General features: G+C 35.3%; 1 protein-coding gene across 1 annotated transcript in view; it reads right to left on the bottom strand.

Moving 5' to 3' along the window:
- The window catches only part of Cht10 (Chitinase 10), a 105,727-nt gene that overhangs the window by 25,027 nt on the left and 61,956 nt on the right, over positions 1-18,744 (bottom strand). The window contains exons 11-26 of the mRNA XM_085957943.1: positions 18,027-18,212; positions 16,791-16,910; positions 15,413-15,569; positions 13,972-14,110; positions 12,722-12,840; positions 12,312-12,491; positions 11,126-11,388; positions 10,148-10,375; positions 9,573-9,768; positions 7,815-7,921; positions 7,489-7,708; positions 6,415-6,675; positions 5,386-5,562; positions 4,463-4,680; positions 2,726-2,930; positions 269-387 (exon numbers count right to left, since the gene is read on the bottom strand). Of these exons, the coding sequence (XP_085814069.1) occupies positions 269-387; positions 2,726-2,930; positions 4,463-4,680; positions 5,386-5,562; positions 6,415-6,675; positions 7,489-7,708; positions 7,815-7,921; positions 9,573-9,768; positions 10,148-10,375; positions 11,126-11,388; positions 12,312-12,491; positions 12,722-12,840; positions 13,972-14,110; positions 15,413-15,569; positions 16,791-16,910; positions 18,027-18,212 (2,895 nt within the window). The remainder of the gene's footprint in view (positions 1-268; positions 388-2,725; positions 2,931-4,462; positions 4,681-5,385; positions 5,563-6,414; positions 6,676-7,488; positions 7,709-7,814; positions 7,922-9,572; positions 9,769-10,147; positions 10,376-11,125; positions 11,389-12,311; positions 12,492-12,721; positions 12,841-13,971; positions 14,111-15,412; positions 15,570-16,790; positions 16,911-18,026; positions 18,213-18,744) is intronic.

Raw genomic sequence — 18,744 nt, 5'->3', positions numbered from 1 at the left:
AAAGTTGAAAGCCGGTCAACTTTACACGCTAGACACTGGCGTGTGGGCCTACTGAGTCTGCGCAGTAGAGCTATGGTAGCGACCTCCCGGTAAAATAACGAACTACTCCTGTCAAAATAGTACAAAAAATGACGGTTTCAACTCTCAAAATTTTGTGTGTCATCATCACAATCGTACTAGCTGACTCGCCGCTTTTAAATTCGCCAACAAACAGCTTGTAAAGTAGCTCAATGTCATTGAGGATTTATATGGCGGAGATGTTAATTACCTTGTTCCAATGAAGACCAGGTGCGCACTGGAATGGCTGAAGTGTTCCCCACAAGCATTGTTGATACTGTTGGCAGTCGCCAGGATACGATGAGAACTCGCCGGCAATGCAAGGAGCATCTGGAACAAAAATATTATTTTACCATCTAGGTATATTCTTGATATTTATTATGATTTTTATTTGGAGACTCATATAATCACGCGGATATCCATATCATTTTACGTGACGTATAAATTGATTGTTTTATTTCCTTCGAAAAGTGCAAAAATAATACTGAAATACACCTGCCTGTACCGGAAGGTAGACACGGAAATCTGGATTTAGGAGCAAAAAGCATAGCATAGTTCAATATTTCTAATGTTTATTTCTATAATATCAATCTTAAATGACATTAATACAAACTACTAAACTCTTTAAAACTTTGTTCATTTTTTATTAAAACGTTTTTCTTAGCTCGTATTCTTATTTGTCCGGTGGTTCTTTATCCGGTACAAATCTTGCAATCGATTTTTAACCAACTTCCCGACTAGCTAGACATTTGAAACTTTTAGAATATATCAGAACACGATGCCAATGCATTCTTTTAATACTTTTAGCATCTTTAAGCAAAATTGAATTCATTTTCAGTTAATTCTGTTTTGTATGAAAAGTTATTTCGGAAGAAATCCGTAATGCAATCCACTATTATTGGTTGCTAAGTGGGTGGTCCTAACAACTAAATTATTAATATATACGTGCATTACTATGGAAATCAAAATGACATTTCAGTATTATATATTTGTCTGTTTGTTTGTTTTTTATTTACTTCATATCAAGTACAAGTTTGAGCGTATTGCGCATAATAATTGAACAGAAACTTTAAAAACGTTGTATATAAAAAAGTTCTTTTTATCTTGTAATCTTATCTTTTTATGTTATTACAAGTATTATTGATTTGAGACTAAACATTGAAAGGATGCTTCCATGTTCAAAAATATCTATTATATGTTATAATAATATCATGATGATAAAAATACCTGATAAGTAATTGCTTTTAATAAAATACGTTTAATGCGTAGACAGACTGACGTACCTAGTAAGTGTATAAGGAATTGTTTTAATTTAATTCATGTTGCTTTTACAATTCACTTTAACTGGTTATTACAATGTATGAACAAAAATAAATTTAAAACAATGTGATAAGTAATGTTAATCAAGATTGAAGCAAATATAAATATCGATTCAAGGCTTGCAAGGGATCTTCAGTCCGCCTATAAAATCAATCACACCATCAGACACTTCACCGCCCACTTCTTTATATTTCCGTCGAAAGGAATGGGTGATGTTAATAAATATAACGTTTACCGGTTATCCCAATCAAATTTACTGGAGTTTATAATATACACGTATTTTTCTGTAATCAAATTATAAATTTTACGTACCTACGCTAGACATTTTCCTCGATTGTGGTAAAAAAATATATGATGTAATTAGTTTGCAACTTTATAGGGAACACGTTCATAAATTTTAAGAATTACATTACAGCTTTCTTGCCGCACCGAGATGAAAAAAATACGCGTTGTTCTGTAGGTATTTCTAATTAAATTACATACCTATTTTCTACTGTCTTTCCCTTGTATTTCGGTAGTTTTTATTACGCATTTAGTGTAAGGATTTTAGGTAGACTCCGTACAAATTTATTAGACGGTTTTGTGTAGCTTTTTGTGCTAAAAATTAATAGTTAAAACTAAAAGATTATATACAATAAAATTTAATTAAAATAACTGATAATACCTGTGATGTATCTATAGTCTAAGGATAATACTGACTATTTATATCGGCCAATGGATAGCCATATAAAGCAAATTCTATCGGATAACAAATATTATGTTGGTGTTATTGACCGTCTTAAATATTAAATTCACCTCTACATGTCGGTTTACAGGAAACCAGGCGGGAACCGCGCCAATTTTCATAGCCGATTTTGGCAAAATTCATGAATACAAGAATGAAAACCTAACCTAACCTAGTCTAACAAATAATCCAGATATTTAAAAAATTGTTAACCGCTGGCTTCCTGTAAACCGACAAGAGCCGTGTTTTATTAAGATATGAATTTTATCTCAGTATACTATACGACCCAGAGAGGTTGGACGGTCTTTAATATACGACCATGTATTTTCGATACAATATTTCACGGTGAAGATGTGATACGGCAAACTGCATACGTACAAATTTTCGGACATAGTAAAAAGCGCCATCACGTAGACGTCAACATATAGAAGGCGAACAGTAGATACATAAGTCAATTACGTTGATTAAAACCATTTTAAGTAGGTACCAACCTGAACAAATAAAACAATTGTAACTAGAAGTTATTTTATGGTTTATGTTTCTATCACCGACACAATCTTTTGTTTGTATTCTTTAAATTTGGTAAAAATCTAGTCGTATTAATAGAGAAGTGGACGGACTCACTTAGGACAGCGGCGACTTGCTTCAAGCTTCCTCCCTGCTTCTTCTTCTTCTTCTTGCAGATGGATCCTCGGTCGAAGTCGCACATCATGAGGGACTGGTCCCACGCGAGGCCTGGAGCGCACGCCTGCGGCATATCAAGCCCGTTGACGCACACATTGAACATGTCGCACTCTGAGTGGGAGTAGTACTCTCCGTTGGAGCATTTCTGAAAAATACGAAAACGCATTAGAATTTGAATTAGAATTGTTTAAACATGAAGTAAATGAGGCGGTCAACAAAAAGGTGTAAATAAATTATATCAACATAATAGCGCCCGTACACGTGCATGGATTTACTGCCAGCAACAGTGCATATATCGCGGCCATAACAAGAAAATGTACTTTAAGAAAGAATAAAGTAAGATAGAACATTACGTTAAAGTTCCCACCACCACCCGTCATATGCACAGCCGTGGATATGCACGGCCGCTTTCTATGACGCTTTAAGCGTAAAGTGATTTTAAGTGCTCATTCCGTCCCGAGACGGAGCCGCACGGGTCTGATGCTGCAACCATGCACCGTAGTGCTTAAGGAAGAAAGTTATGAAAGATTTTTTTTGTTTTTTGGACTGGCTCTGTTGTCCGCTGACGTTAAGCGCCCTGTGTACCCGCACACTGAGTGTCACGAATTGAAATGGATGAGTCTACAGAGGAGTCGGGACTATCCCGCTCCCCATACGACGCTGCAAATTTCTCGAATGCCGCAAAGTTGGCCTCGGTTGCTCCCAGATCATCAGATCTCCATGTCCAATTGGTCCGTGTGAGGACGGACTCTGGCAAACAGCTCCGCTCGTTCGAGTTCCATAAGCGGGCAATCCCAGAGGAGGAAAATGTACTGTAAACATGTTGTATTATCCTGCAGTTGGCAAGATTGCATGCATGCATCAAAAAAATTCGGAAGCTTCTAAATTACTCACTGTCAGCAGAAAATCCACGCACGTGTACACGGGGTATAACCATTGCTGTATAATTAACATTCAGTGGTAGTTTATCGCATAAACAAAATTTATACCATATACGCATATATTAAACCACCAATGACAATGTTCTTCAATTGAAGGTTTTCTTCAGCGTATTTGTATATTATTCTCAAAGTATTCTATTATCTAACTATTTTATTATTCACCGAATAATTCCCAATATTTGAGAATATACCTAACATTATTTACATTGAACTAACATACTGAGTACACCTATATCGATATTTCAAATTATGTATAATTCTATTATCATTGAAAGCAGCATAATCTTTTACCTCAGAGTAATGAATAATGATATATAGAGAGCGCCTATTTTTCGGCAAAATGAAGCCGTGTTTCTCGCGTATAACGCACAGTAGAACCTCGATGTTATTATTATTAACTTAACTATGAAACGTTTACCATCGTGTTGCTTCTCAGTACGGCTACCAAATTTAAACGTAACATAGTTAACCATATGGTCTACTAAAACAATTAAAAATAATTACCGCTAACTTTATTTTTTACGAAAAACAATAAATTTCAGCAACACGTGATCGCAGTTTTTAAATGAATCTAATCAATCAGTCAAATCCATTTTTACTGGCGACGTTTATAAAAAATATTTAATTCAGCCGTAGAAATTCTATATTACTCTAACGCATAGTGTGGAAATATGAGTGTGCCGAATGCTTACTCACTCGCACTTCGGTTCGTTTTTGTTCAGGAATTGTGTTTTACCTTTTCTGGTTTCGGAGTAGGATCGCTGTATGTTGGCCTTGTAGGTCTTGCGACGGTAGGGCGACTCGGCTTGGTAGGCCACGTCGGTGGTTTGTATGTCGGTCTTGATGTGGGCTTCTCTTCGGCGACGATGGGTCGGTGAGTGGAAGGCCTTCGTGTTGTCTGCGTTGTCGTCCAGGTGACGACAGGCTTTGGAGTGGTGACGGTGACTGGTGCATCTGAATAGTAAAATATATAAAATTATTATCAAAGAATAACCAATAACATTGATATCATGCCTTTAAATGTAAATATACGCACGGCTATGATCAAGCGTGGCAGTGGCTTTATCCAACTGACTTTCTCTAAGTATACTTACATACTGTAGTTTAAATGCTAGAAGATATCAATAATTTGGCCACGTATTTTTTTCGAATAAAATTATACGTGGTGTAAATGAGAACTCTGTCATTCTTGGTAATAATGACTTGTGTGTCCCTGATAAATATCTTAGAAATCAGGAGCATCAGTTGTTTGTTCTCCCGAGGAGCAGAATTAACCTGCCATTAGTGATGCCAATTGGGAGGGCAATAACTCTGTTCAACCAAATCGCTTCGGATGTTGATTTATGTTCCACCTACGTGTGGATGAGTATAGGTGGACGTTGTTTTATGAATTATTAAAATAGGGTCCACTTTTTTCAGTCTACTCATTTGGTGTGCTTCCATGCTTTATAATTTATAATTTTTGTACTTTTTACTTTACTTTTCATAGTGTTTTTTTTGTGATACCTACTGCTTATATTTATTTCTTCTTTACACTATTTCTTTGTTTTAAATGTCATGTTGGGAACGTCTTAAATTTATAATTTTTTGTAATGTTCACGAAATAAATTTGAATTGAATTGAGTCTGAATTAAATCTGAATTGAAACTGTAGCATTACCTGCGGATATAGAGCAATGCGCTGAGGATGGCCAGTCGCAGAGACCAGCGGCGGCATTCCAGTGAAGTCCTGGAGCACACTCCCTCTTTCGACTGTCTCCGTCAGAGCACACCAGGTACGATCCACAGTCTTCAGGATCTGGGCTGTAAGATCCAGATACGCAGGTGTCTTTCGATGCTGGAATTGGATTAGTCATACAATAATATTAGTATAAAATAATAATAATAAATAATAATATTATATTTTTTAAATTGTTAACATATTTCGAAATTAATGATACTTTAAGAGGAAAAGAATATTATTAGAATTCCAATTGTGGACCAAAAAATACATTGTCCAGTAAAGCCTCAATTACATTGAGCGAATTTACAAGCTGATAGCCAGCGAGTTTAAAAGCGGGTGAGTCAGCTAGTGCGATAGTGATGATGACACACAAAACTTTCCACTCGCTCACTAGCCAACAAGCTAGCTAGTTGAAACCATGTGTTGTTTCTTTAATTTGCTCATACTCGCAGCTAGTTCACTAGCAACTATGATGACACATGGCTAGTTCACTAGCTAACAAACCCACACGCCAGCGAGTAGCGAGTAAAGTAGCCCGGCTCTCAACTTTTCTCGTAGATTATTTAAAATCCGCTAGTTAGCTTAGTAGCTTGTAAACTCGCTCAATGTCATTTAGCCTTAAGTGAATTTAACACATTTTCCTATCTACTCTTAAATATTATTGGTTTTGATTTGAAAGATTTTTGGTTAGGTATCTATTGCTTTTGAGAATATTTTTTGGCATTCATTTCCAATATCAATACAACATTGTGGTTAAAATGAATTTTAATATGTTAATGAACGTTTAAGCAATGTTTCGGAGTGCTTTTTTTACGACCCACTTTTTTTTAAAGAAAGATAATATACCTATTGGAAATAATTTGATAATTACTTAAAATAATTCCGGCCTTGTCATCTTAACATGCAAAATATTTTTTAAAACAAGTATATTAAATAGCTGTTAACCAAGTCAATCGAAATACATACGTTGTGAAGTGGTTGGCACAGGGCTCCAAACCGGTGTGGGCTTGGCAGTAGTTGTTGTGGTCGTAGTCGTCGTGGTAGTGGTAGTGGGTTTTGTGGTAGCTGCTGGTGGCCACCACGTTTGTTGCGTCGTGGCTGGTGTCGTCGCCGGCGGTCGCTTGGTGGTCCACCACGTCTGCTGAGTCGATGGGGGAGGCGATTGAGTGATAGAGGAGGTCGTTGGGACCCACCATGGAGTTGTGGATGATTGAGTTGTTGGGGCTCCTAGAATTTAAATAAAAAAAACATTACAGTATTGATTATTTAAAAGATAGCACGTATTCAGTCGAATTTCCCAGCAATGGAATATTAAACGCAAATATTCAATATTTACCGATTATTTCACTGATTAAAATAATGTGAACCAAATAATTTCGTTAGTACCTACATGATATAGTACTAAAAAGGCAATGCCACGGATAACGTGAATTTAATTATTGTGCCGTCCGTGAGTAGGTAAACTTTTGACATCTTAAATAAGTTTGTACCTTAAATTTTGAGTCTATACTCGACTTGTAAAAGTGGTGCAGGTACAAATATAATATGACATCTAAAAGTCCAAGCATAACGTCTTAAAGTTCTTTACAATAATCGTTTAATAAGGTCCTTCGACGTTTCGGCGCCGGGACAACTGGGCGCCACGCAATCGAATGACATTTAAAAATTATAGGTTGGTACTTTTAAACTATATATTTAATATTATTATTTAATACTTGGTGAGAATTTAAATATGCACACGTAGATAATGATTTAATTGTGCATATGTTTAAGTTCCCACGAGAAGAGAGTTCTTTTATTTTTATATAAAGCTTCAGGCATGATAATTCTCAATTCGCAATAAAAATAACATTATATTAAGAGCAAAATCAATGAAATCTACTAAATATAGAAACTGATCAAAATTCCTTGTCTACTTTCTGTATAAAATCGTAATGAACGTCTATTTGTTTGATTCGATAATGGCGTCCAATAATCCTGGCGCCCAGTTGTCCCATTCCCTTTAATAATATGATACGTTTAAAATGTAAACATGGGTACCTGATTCGAAGACAGTGGTGAGGACTGGCGGAATTGGCGTGATCGGCGCTGCAGGTCGTTCGCATGGTGAGCTTGGCTTGTCAGGCACCGCCCGACCAAGTGCGCGTGAAGCGGCCTTCAGGAGAGGGAAGGATTCCATGCAGCACGCATTGTTGAAGTCGTCCAGGTCGACCGTCCACGCAGTGACTCCACCCAAGCCGAGGCTCATGCCGTATTGCACCTGGTGGACGAAACGAAATATTATTTTTTTATAAATTCCTCGACGTAACGACTAAACGCCAATATTCAATAGAATTACTTTCACCATTTTAGTTGTTTGAGTTTACCTTTTTAGTTATGGAAGCAGGATCTTCATATCCAACCCATTGGTCTCGGTTGTATGCATATGGTCCGGCTCCATCTTGCTCTCCAGTCTGCCATCTAAGTGTTTTTACTAAAAATAAAATAGAATAGGTATACATTTCACGTTAATATGCGTTTATCGTCCTATATATCTGCTAACTGGGACAGTTTACAGTAGCAAGTTGTCGATATTTTTCATATTATCATGACGTTCGTGGTGTAGGAATATACCAGCAGCGTGCGGTGACTTTTGATATTAGGTATGCTCTTCACAGAGGCGGCTCGAAGACTTTCTAGGTGGTAGGGTTTAGCCATTAATTAATAAATATACATACCTACATACTTTCACATAATATACATTATGTACTAAGCAACTTATAATAATATGATTTTATTGATGAGGAAATGAGTAATTTTTCAGAATAAATAATATGATTATCTGAGTCGTTATAATATTTTTTTAATATTTACCATTATCAGTTTTGAACAACGACATATAGCAAGCATTTTACTCACTCAGGGGTTCCCAGTATCCGCATACTAATGCTAATGCATTAACATCTTTTATAGAACGAGATTTGTACCACGGCAACGGGATGGGACTGAGTGACCCCCGGTCAGCAAAAAATAGACGCCATAGCTTTCTTAATTTGTACATAGGCGTTACCATGAAATAGGGCGTATTTAATTGAATTAATTATTTCAATATCTCTATAAAATCGTGACGAGTTTAGATGGATAAAATAAATTAAATAGTTCATTTAATCATAATATAATTAAGTATGTATATTATGACAATGATAAAAATATTGGATGTGTATTTTTGACATGATAACGATGTGGGGATGGTCCCTACGAACCCTTAAGGTAGAGCCGCCCCTGGCTCTTCACTATAAACGGTATTATCCATCAAAACAGTTATTTACGGCACCCTGACAAAACCGCCCGGTTATTGCCGCCCAGACATTATGGGAATAACATTACGAGTGGCTTCGTTGAAATTTCATTATTGCCTGAAGAAAATAGCCACCGAAATAAATTAATCTATCATTGTGAATTAAGATTGCCAGGAAATATTGACGATCACACTATTTCCTATTACCATGAATAACAAGTGACATCAAATTTAATATCTGCAGTGACGTCCCGTGGGGGTAGGCAGATTGAGCGTCGCTTGGGGGCGGCAGTTACTCAAAGGGCGGCAAATCGAGGAGAATCATTAGGTATATAATATATAGAAAGCTAAATAAACTTAGCATTTACGGAAATATCTTTCCATTAAAAAAATCAGCTCACTGGTTGGAAACAAAATATATCTATTAATTAGATAAGTACTATACAATTTTCAACGGGACTTTATTTTTTTGTCGGGTTCGCGATGTCTAGTTTACTTCCATTGTCCTTGGACGTCACGTTCTTCACAGTCACTCGCCAGTTATGGAAGTTGTCAGGTGTATTTTTTAAATGTACCTATCTGAAACCGTTGACTCGCAATATTGTCTATTGAAACAGAGATGGAATTAAGTTAGATTTAGTAGTATTGGTAGATACCTTATATCTTGTTAGTAATGTATCCATACAACACAATTCTTAGATATTGGAGTCATGAAAGGATGATAAAAAATACTGTATAAAAAAATGTGGCGGCATTTTGGCACTGCCTAGGGGCGGCATTTTGTCTAGGGACGTCACTGAATATCTGACTATGATTTAAAAAAAATAATGATAAAACTTCAACCTACCTCTTTGACATATTTCATAGTAGGCCAACATGCCAGGTTGTCTGGTAAAATCTCCTCCCTGACCGGGTCCGGCAGCTGCCGATCCAGGAGTGAAAGCTGCTCCACTCAGCGTAAAGGATTGCCCGTAGAATGGAAGACCCAGAAGTAGTTTTGATGCTGGAGCACCTTTCGAAATCAGGTATTTGATCGCGTAATCCTGTGTGTACAACATACAATATTTTGTAGTAAGTGTAAGTTACAATCCCTTTCATTTTTGTGATTATTTATTAGGAAAAATACATTTTGCCTCAATTAATTTAAAGAAAAGGGTTAGTATATAGAAAATCTCCATTAACCTTTCAAACTTAATGGAATTATAAGATAGGGAAAAGAAGTATAATTATAAAACTTTGTATACTTATAGACAGGTACTCAAGAGGCTATTCAATCATTGATCAAGAAATCGCGAATTAAATTACATTATAATTTTTATAAATTTATATTATGTCGGTACCTACCAAAAATCAAAAAAAGTTGGCAAAAAATTTCACTGCTGATCATGGTGGGTATAATTTAAATTTTAAATAATTACTTACCATGGTGTACTGAGGATATTGGTCACCAGGCCTCATGTTGAGTGGGCTGCCGTGACTAACAATAGTCTCCCAGCCGCCGTGGTAGTCATACGTCATGGCGGAGAGGAAGTCAGCGGCCTTGCCGATGGCAGCCACGTCGTACGCCACATCGATCACCTCCTTATACCCTGACATCGCCACGCCTATCTCCATCTGAGGGCTTTGCCTCTTGAATTCTGACGATATTTCCTACAACGAACCATTCAAACATTGCATTGAGAAAGGATGTTTACATTCGTAATATAAAACGTAATCATGCTGTAGCTAGACTATGGCATGGTATAATTATTATTCGTGGCCGAAAACTTGTACGTATGCAGTTCGCCGTATCACACTTCTCCGTGAAATTTTGTATCGGAAATATATGGCCGTATATTAAAGACCTTCCAACCTATTTGGGTCGTATAGTATTGACATAAAATTCATGTCTAAATAAAACACGGTTCTTGTCGGTTTACATGAAGTGAGCAGCAAACAAATTTTGAAAATAGCCGACTTACTGGATTATTTGTTAGGTTAGGTTAGGTTAGGTTAGGATCTAATAAAATTGGAACATTATTGTCTGCGATGCTCCACGAACAATGCGTAATTTTTTCATCTCTTTCCGATAAGAAAGCTCATGGCGAACTGTGCTACGGTGAAATATAATACGTACAATTTACATGTAACCAAAAATAATAACCACAACAATGAAAAGTACACAGTGCCTGAAGATGCCGAAAGGCGAAACCCGGGTCGCAAAAAACGACTCAAATGAAATAGTACAAAACTTAAATCCATTAGAATTTAAATTCAAATTCCATCAAGTACCTTCGGTCAATAGTAATAATAACATAGGTACACGAAGGTTTTTTTTCCAATATGTTTGTTGTCAATTACACTATTGTGTATTGAGTACTTCGGCATGAGGTAAAATTGATTTAAAAATTATTATCTTACCTGAACTAATTTGGCAAAATTGGGCTTATCACTGTCGGGTCCTTTGGCACAGTTGCTCTGCCAACATTTGGGATAGTTCCAATCGAGGTGCAGACCGCGGAAACCATACCGCTGCAGGAATTGCACCAGCGCAGAGACGAACGCTTTACGGGAAGACGCGGTAGACACCATCTTCGAGTACTTCTCGCCTGCAGAGTCTGTCCAGCCACCCAGCCCGAGAAGGACCTTCACGCCTTTCAGGGCGGTTACTCGCTCATATAATTCTATAAAACAATTAATGGTTGATTATTACTGAGATAATTCATTCACTCAGATGCCATCTAGTGTAGAATACAGCACAGAAACAAAATCACATTGTCAGATAAATAATATGAATATTAAACATAGATAATTTTGAAAACACTTCTGAGAAAATATATTATTATATAACCAATAGAAAAAATCTTTTTGAAAAAAGTAAGACACCCCGCAGGAATCGAACCTGCATCTATCGGGTATCGCGCCCACGCACATAGTCCACTATGCTAAAGGAGTCATAGGTACTTAATTACGACAAATGTTAACTATTGGCTTTTTTAATACTCACTGAAGCGCTTCCCAAAATGAGCTACTTATTGGCGATCGGGTTTTGTATTTTAAATCAAAGTAAGTATTACTTTAATTACTAATCGACGTCACGGATCACTCCAAGGCTTGTAACTTACTTGAACTTGCTCATAATTTTTAATTTACTATATTTTTTATTCAACGAATAATTCACAAGATTTAAGAATGTAACATTCCAATTATTTGGGGGTGTCTTACTTTTTTCAAATGATTTTTTTCTATTGGTTATAATATATTCTCTCAAAAGTGTTTTCAAAATTATGTATGTTCAATCATAAATGTCAAGGTATGTTCGATAATTGGAATGTTACTTTCTTAAATCTCGTGAATTATTCGTTGAATAAAAAAAATGTTAATTAATATGAATAGTTCTCATCAAAGAGGTACTGCTATAGTCTCAACACAATATGCCAGCTTAGTTTCGTCTAAAACATCAAAAGAATTCTTTCTTTTTATTTAATATTTTCTGTCGACGTTTGACGGTTAATTATCTTTGTTATCACGGGGACAATTGAAATATTTGTTAATTTGAGATATTATACTACGATTCGATATAGATATGTTGAGTTATTTCACTTACTGTTTTCGATGTCTGCCCAAGGATCGAACTCCTTCGCCAAGAGCTTCTCGGGATCAAGCGAGGCGTACGCGTAGACGACGTGTGTGCAGAGTCGCTGGTCCAAATTCTCAGGGACGAATTGTCCATCTTCCTTGCGGTAGAACGCCCAGTTCGTTACGTAGCACACCACTCTACTGTTTTCTATAAAAAGATTGACCGAATTAATAAAAATACTTACATCAACGACATATTGTATTATTGGAGTCAGTCAGAACAGATTCATTTGGTCAACGTAAGTATTTTAAATATACCTAATAATATTATATATACAAAGTAAAAAAACAATATATATATTACAATAACCGTTGTCTATTAGCTTCTTACTCCATTATTTCTGAATGAAACTTATCTGAATTAATATATATAAATACCTTCATTTGTCAGTCTTAGTTCGTCAGAGGATTGCAATGCAAAGGGATCAACGAGATGGTGGTCTACAAGATTTCCGAATTTCGTTTGTCCTGGTCGACACTTTTTAGGATCCATTTTTCTGCAAAAAAATATTTAATTTTCTTAATATTAATTATCAAAATATTATCAATTATGTCCTAGAATCTAGTTAAATGGGAGTTTGGGTCGAATAATCACAAGTATTTAAGTTGAAATTTACTTGGCCATTTAAAATCGATTCCTACTAATTATCGCACTGAATTAAAATCTGCTTTTTTACCTAAAAGCTTTTTTGATTCAATAAAACGAATAAACAACTAAAACAACGCAACGACCGGTCAGTGGGCTAACCACCAGACGTTTTCAACGCACAGTGATGCCCTCAAACCTCCGAGCGTACCATAAAGGTTGGCGAGATTTCACACAGATACTATCGTGTCCGGAAACTTATGCGTGTGCAGTTCGCCGTATCACACTTCACCGTGAAATGTTTATCGAAAATATATTGCCGTATATTTAAGACCGGCTAACCTCTTTGGGTCGTATAGTACCTACTGACATAAAATTCATGTCTAAATAAAACACGGTTTTCTTAAAATTCTTGTCTGTTTACAGGAAGCCAGCGGCAAACAAATTTTGAAAATAGCCGACATACTGGATTATTTGTTAGGTTAGGTTAGGTTTTCATTCTTGAATTCATGAATTGTGCCAAAATCAGCTATGAAAATTGATTTAATGTTCATATTGAATCTTACAAAATTGGAGACCGTATAGTATACGGGCATCTCTTTCCGATAAGAAAGCTCACGGCGAACTGTGCCACGGTGAAATGTTTTACGTATAATTTACATGTAACCAGATACTATAGTTAATCCGAAACTAGAAACTGGTAGGAAATCGAGAAAAGTTTTTTGTATCAGCTAAAAAAATAATACCTATATAAAAAGATTTTATATACATATTTTCAATCGTAGATAGGTACTTTTTAATTTTGAAGGAGGGCAAAAAATACCGAGTGGTCCAGCACCCCCTGACTCTGAAGATAGATAATACTATCTTCAAAATGCGTTTAGTTCATCCTTAGATAAGAAATTTTGGAAACTACCGACCTTCGCTTTTACCTTCTACTTCGTATGCATGGAAATTATTATTTTATAACAAGTTAGAATAATGAATTTATATTAAGTTATTTTATTTTATTTGTGATAGGTTGTAAGCAAAAGTTATTTACCGACAAGTAGCTGCATCTGGATCGTAGAGAGTTCCCGGCGAGCAGGTCATCTTGCGTCGGACTCCACTTTGGCAGACAAAGTAGACCGCGCAATTTGAGGGATCTGATGAGAGACCCTCTTCTTCTTTTCGGCATGGTTCTGATTGCCAAAAAAAATACAATATTAACATTTACCCTTTTAGTTTTTATCACATACATATATGAATCGTTTATTGCGTATTGTTACTCGTCTCGTCTTAGGTAAGCGCGTTGAGCGGCGCGCGCAACTCAAACGTATAACCGTATAAACCTATAACCAAAAAAATACTTTGTCTACGAACATTTTCACACACGGTTATACGTTTGAGTTGCGCGCGCCGCTCAACGCTTCGCCGACTTCGCCCACGTAAGACACCCAGTAACAGTTTACATAATATGAATGGATATGGATGCCTGCACTATTTGAAACCTTTTTAGTGTGTACTTAATTATTTAAAATGCTTTTTTCGATATAATTTCTTAAGGGGGGACATGCTCAGCGTAGGTCAAAATGGAGCTTTTGTTCTATTTTCAAAGCATGATCCTGGACATACCTTAAACGTTGTAGATAATCAATTTATATAATTTTGAAGCCTCATTATCCTTTATATTTATTTTAAACATGTGATGACTGCATAAAGTATTTTTATTACATAAAATAGTATTCTTTTAAACCTCTCGCTCTAATGTTTTAGAATATAGTCATATTTCAGTACATAAATGTGCAGTGGTGTTAAGATTTTTTACATTTATTAATTTTTAAACGCATTTATAAAACCATCAGTATAATTTATATCGAAATTATTATAGTGAAATATTTACAATAAAAATTTATATTGATAATCTCTGTGATCCCAAATTTGACAAGAATTAGGCATTTTATTATTCAAAAAATGGGCAAGATTAACACATTTGAAAATAATTATAAAGATACAAATTATACGCTATTTTTTTGACCATTCAAGTGTCATAAACATCCTATGAATAATGATTGCTTTATAATAATTATTGACCTAAGAATAAGGTAGTGTTTTTTTGAAATACGCCATTACTTTTGGCATTCCCATGTGGTTAAGCTACAACATACGGCCGTAGCCATATATTGACAAACTATAATTGAAGTAGGGAGTAAAATAATGTTATTGCGCGTGTTTGAACATGTACCATTCAAAAAAAAATTCGGTTAGGTCCGCCCTTAATAGATATTTTCTAATTCCAGTCTTACTGCACCACCGTTTCTAACTACCTTTCACTTTATTACCACAACCAGTACATAGCAGATTTTTCTTAATTTGGTTCTCTCAGTTATTATTACAAACTCTTCATATATCTAAATCAATTTACAACAATGCAAAAAATAATAATAACATGTATTACAACAGTAATACAATATAATGACGTGTTAATATTAAATAATTTATACCTGTGACCGATTCCACGACTTGAACTTGTTTCCCTGTAAGAACCTTGGCGATGGCAGTCACCAGAGGGAATGGTTTCCCGCAGTCACCTCGGGAGTCGTCCATATCCACCGACCACACTGCTCCACCACTCAATCCGGAGATCACCAAGTACTTCATCTGGTATCATCGCGGGAGAAAATAATAATTAATATGGGAGTAGATAATTCGATACATTATTATACTCCGTATACACGTAAATGGATTTACTGCTGACAGTACGTATTATCGCGGCCTTAACAAAAAAATGCACATGTAAACACGTATTATCATGCAAGTTGTAAGATTGCATGCATGGTTCAAAAAAGTTCAGAAGCTTCTGAATTTTCACGCAACACTAAATTGGATTGTGAGATATCTGCGCCAGCGCAGTAGAAAAATAAAGGCGAACCTGTCGGAAATAAAGCAAACAACATCGCTCAGAGACTCATTTTGACGTTAACCGATTTTCACGACCTTTAAAATAGCACTATACAATTTAAGGCTGGTTCGGACTGGTCGAGTGGCGAGTGATTTAGTGATTTAGTTACTGAAAAGTGTCCGAACCCAGTAAGTGACATGCACAGCGTAAAAAGGCAAAAATTAACTATTTTTTTTTATTCAACGGATAAATCACAAGATTTAAAAATATAACATTCTTTTTATTGAAATTTTTATAATTAAAAAAAAAAGTTAATAACTTCATATTATATTAGAAGAATTGGAGAAAGAAATTCTACAACAACTAATGAACTTGACTAAAAATAACGTGTTCAGACTTGTCTTGTGACTTGTTTAGTATTTAGTGAGATGTGGTGGGGATCGCTACTCGACTGAAAAAATAGAATAAAATGGATCGACTTGACTAAATGATTTTACTAAATTACGCGACTAAATTTGACTGTTCATACACGTTTAGTTACTAAATTACTCGCCACTCGACGAAATTACTCGACCAGTCCGAACCAGCCTTATAAAGAACGAGATGGGTTATGTGTAAACAGTTATTATCGCGATAGTTTAAAAAAAAAAACACTTTCGGTGCAAGTAAATCCATGCAGGATGGATTTTATACGGACGTTATAAATAAATGTCCGTATAAAATAATTCTAACTTAGATAGAATATTATACTTTATAGATATTCATAAAAGTATAATATATAAACAATAGTATCAATCAATACACAGTGAGTAGAACTAAACGTAGAGTTCATCAAACATACATACTCTATTATAATAATCTTCAGCGTTCACCTAAACTCACCACTCGGAAGTGGATTTTAGCATTTAGAAGATGACATCGCTGACTGATATTCCTAATTCCAAATAGACACAGTTCAGCAGACTTTACTAGGTTATCACCTTTTTCAGAAGGGATTCCACGTCATCATATCCAATCCACTGATCTCCTTGCTGCAGGTAAGGGCTTCCAGATTCGTCTCGTCTCTCGATCCAGTTTCCTGACGCGACAGCTTTGCATATCTAAAATGCGAAAATAGGTATCAAAGACTGGTTAGAAACGTATTTCCTAAGTCCTGTACAAATAAAATACTGATTCAGAAGAAATCCTTCTTCAAGAGATAGAATTGTCATCGTAGACAAAGCTTTTACATGTGGTCAATTGTGTAATAGGTGCAAAATTGATTATGTCTAGATACGAATACAATATGTTTACTAAGTTATATTAACTCTTTCGTTTGGTTAATTCAACCTATTCAAAGTGTTCTTTGATCATTCGGTTTATAAAGATTACCATAGCAGTTTCTTTTCTCGGTTTATAGTGACAAATTAAAGGTTCAAACTTTTATAATTAAACATAATATCAATTTTGTGCTTCCAATAAATTTACCAAAAATATGTCATATCGACTACTTAATCTGCAAACCGGCTAACTCCATTTGGGAAAATTGTTCAGGATGGAGAAAAAACTTAATAATTTAACTATCGAGCGAAATTTAACAATTCCAAAATAACACTTGATTTTTTTTTACAAATAAGTTGCACTATGAATTAATAAATTATTTTAGCTTCCCTTTTATATATAAAGAAAAATTATATAAATAGCTGAGTTGTTCCATTTATGATATTGGAAATTTGGCACCTGCAGTTGTCTGTTTAGGAGTTTGAAATTTTGTGTGAGTACATAAAACATGCTTTATAACAAAATCTAATGTTTGGTTAAAAGTGCAGTTAGCCGGTTTGCAAATTATGCGAAAATCCAGTTGAAAAGGTTACTAAAGTTAATTAATGTGATTAACTGCAAGTAATTTCTTTGCGGTAGGTACCTATATTTATCGCTTGCTTTTGTGTGAGATTTATTTTTCAGATCCACACTGATTTTAACTCACCGTACAGTATGCAGTGTAACAATTTTAAAACGAAAATGTTATATTATATAGTATCATTGTTAGATGTCTTAACACTAAATAAAGTATAACAAAATCAAGTCATCAACGGTGGACCGCCATTATTTTTGAAAACATTGCTCTCGATACAGACAACCCCAAGGATTAAAATATGTTTTCCACAGTTCCCATAGTTCTGAAATCGATAGCAGTACATATTAATATTCATTAGAGTTGGTTTAAAATGTATCACCTCAAAGTAAGCGAGCATTCCTTCTGTGTGCGTAGATGGTCCTGCAGCTCCAGCTCCGATCACTTTGCTTCCTGGGAGGTAATTAGAGGCATCAGCCAGTCTGAAGGACCTTCCAAACAGAGGAACCCCGAGCACTAATTTATTCTTTGGCAGACCTCTTCGCAACCACAAGTTTACTGCATAGTCCTGGAATAAAAGCATTTTACAATCATTTATCCGTCGATAATCCAGTATTATCTTGAAAAGAATACACAAATAAATTGTATTTTATTATTATTTTACATACAGACAAAGATAAGATCTTCGTTCTTATTCAATATTGAAAATATTTACCAATAGATATTCTAAAAACTATTTTAATTATTAACTTTAAAACGAGTAATTAATTATACATATTATCGTTTGTCAGAATTTATTGGTTAAATATTATTAATATTACTATAACGCAGTGGCGAAGGGTGGAGGTAGGCTGTTAAGATCCGACACAAATAGCGCACATTAAACTTTGTTAGTCATGCGTATTTGTTTTCATTGAACTAATACTACAATTTACAGATGATTTTGGTTGGTTTTTAAAATTCAATTAAACCCTGTCTAAACCAAACCATAATGATTTTGGTATACTTTGGGCGATACGACAAAATTATAGACACTTTTTCATTTATACTTATTTGTTTTCGTTGGATTAAGAATGCATATTACACATATTGTTGGCAAT

This window comes from Rhyacophila brunnea, unplaced genomic scaffold (genome assembly GCF_057557595.1).
Source record: "Rhyacophila brunnea isolate RB1 unplaced genomic scaffold, BYU_Rbru_1.0 scaffold_7, whole genome shotgun sequence".
NCBI classification, from domain to species: domain Eukaryota; kingdom Metazoa; phylum Arthropoda; class Insecta; order Trichoptera; family Rhyacophilidae; genus Rhyacophila; species Rhyacophila brunnea.
The sequence above is the reverse complement of the archived record's forward strand: the minus strand, read 5'-3'. Positions and strand labels throughout refer to the sequence as shown.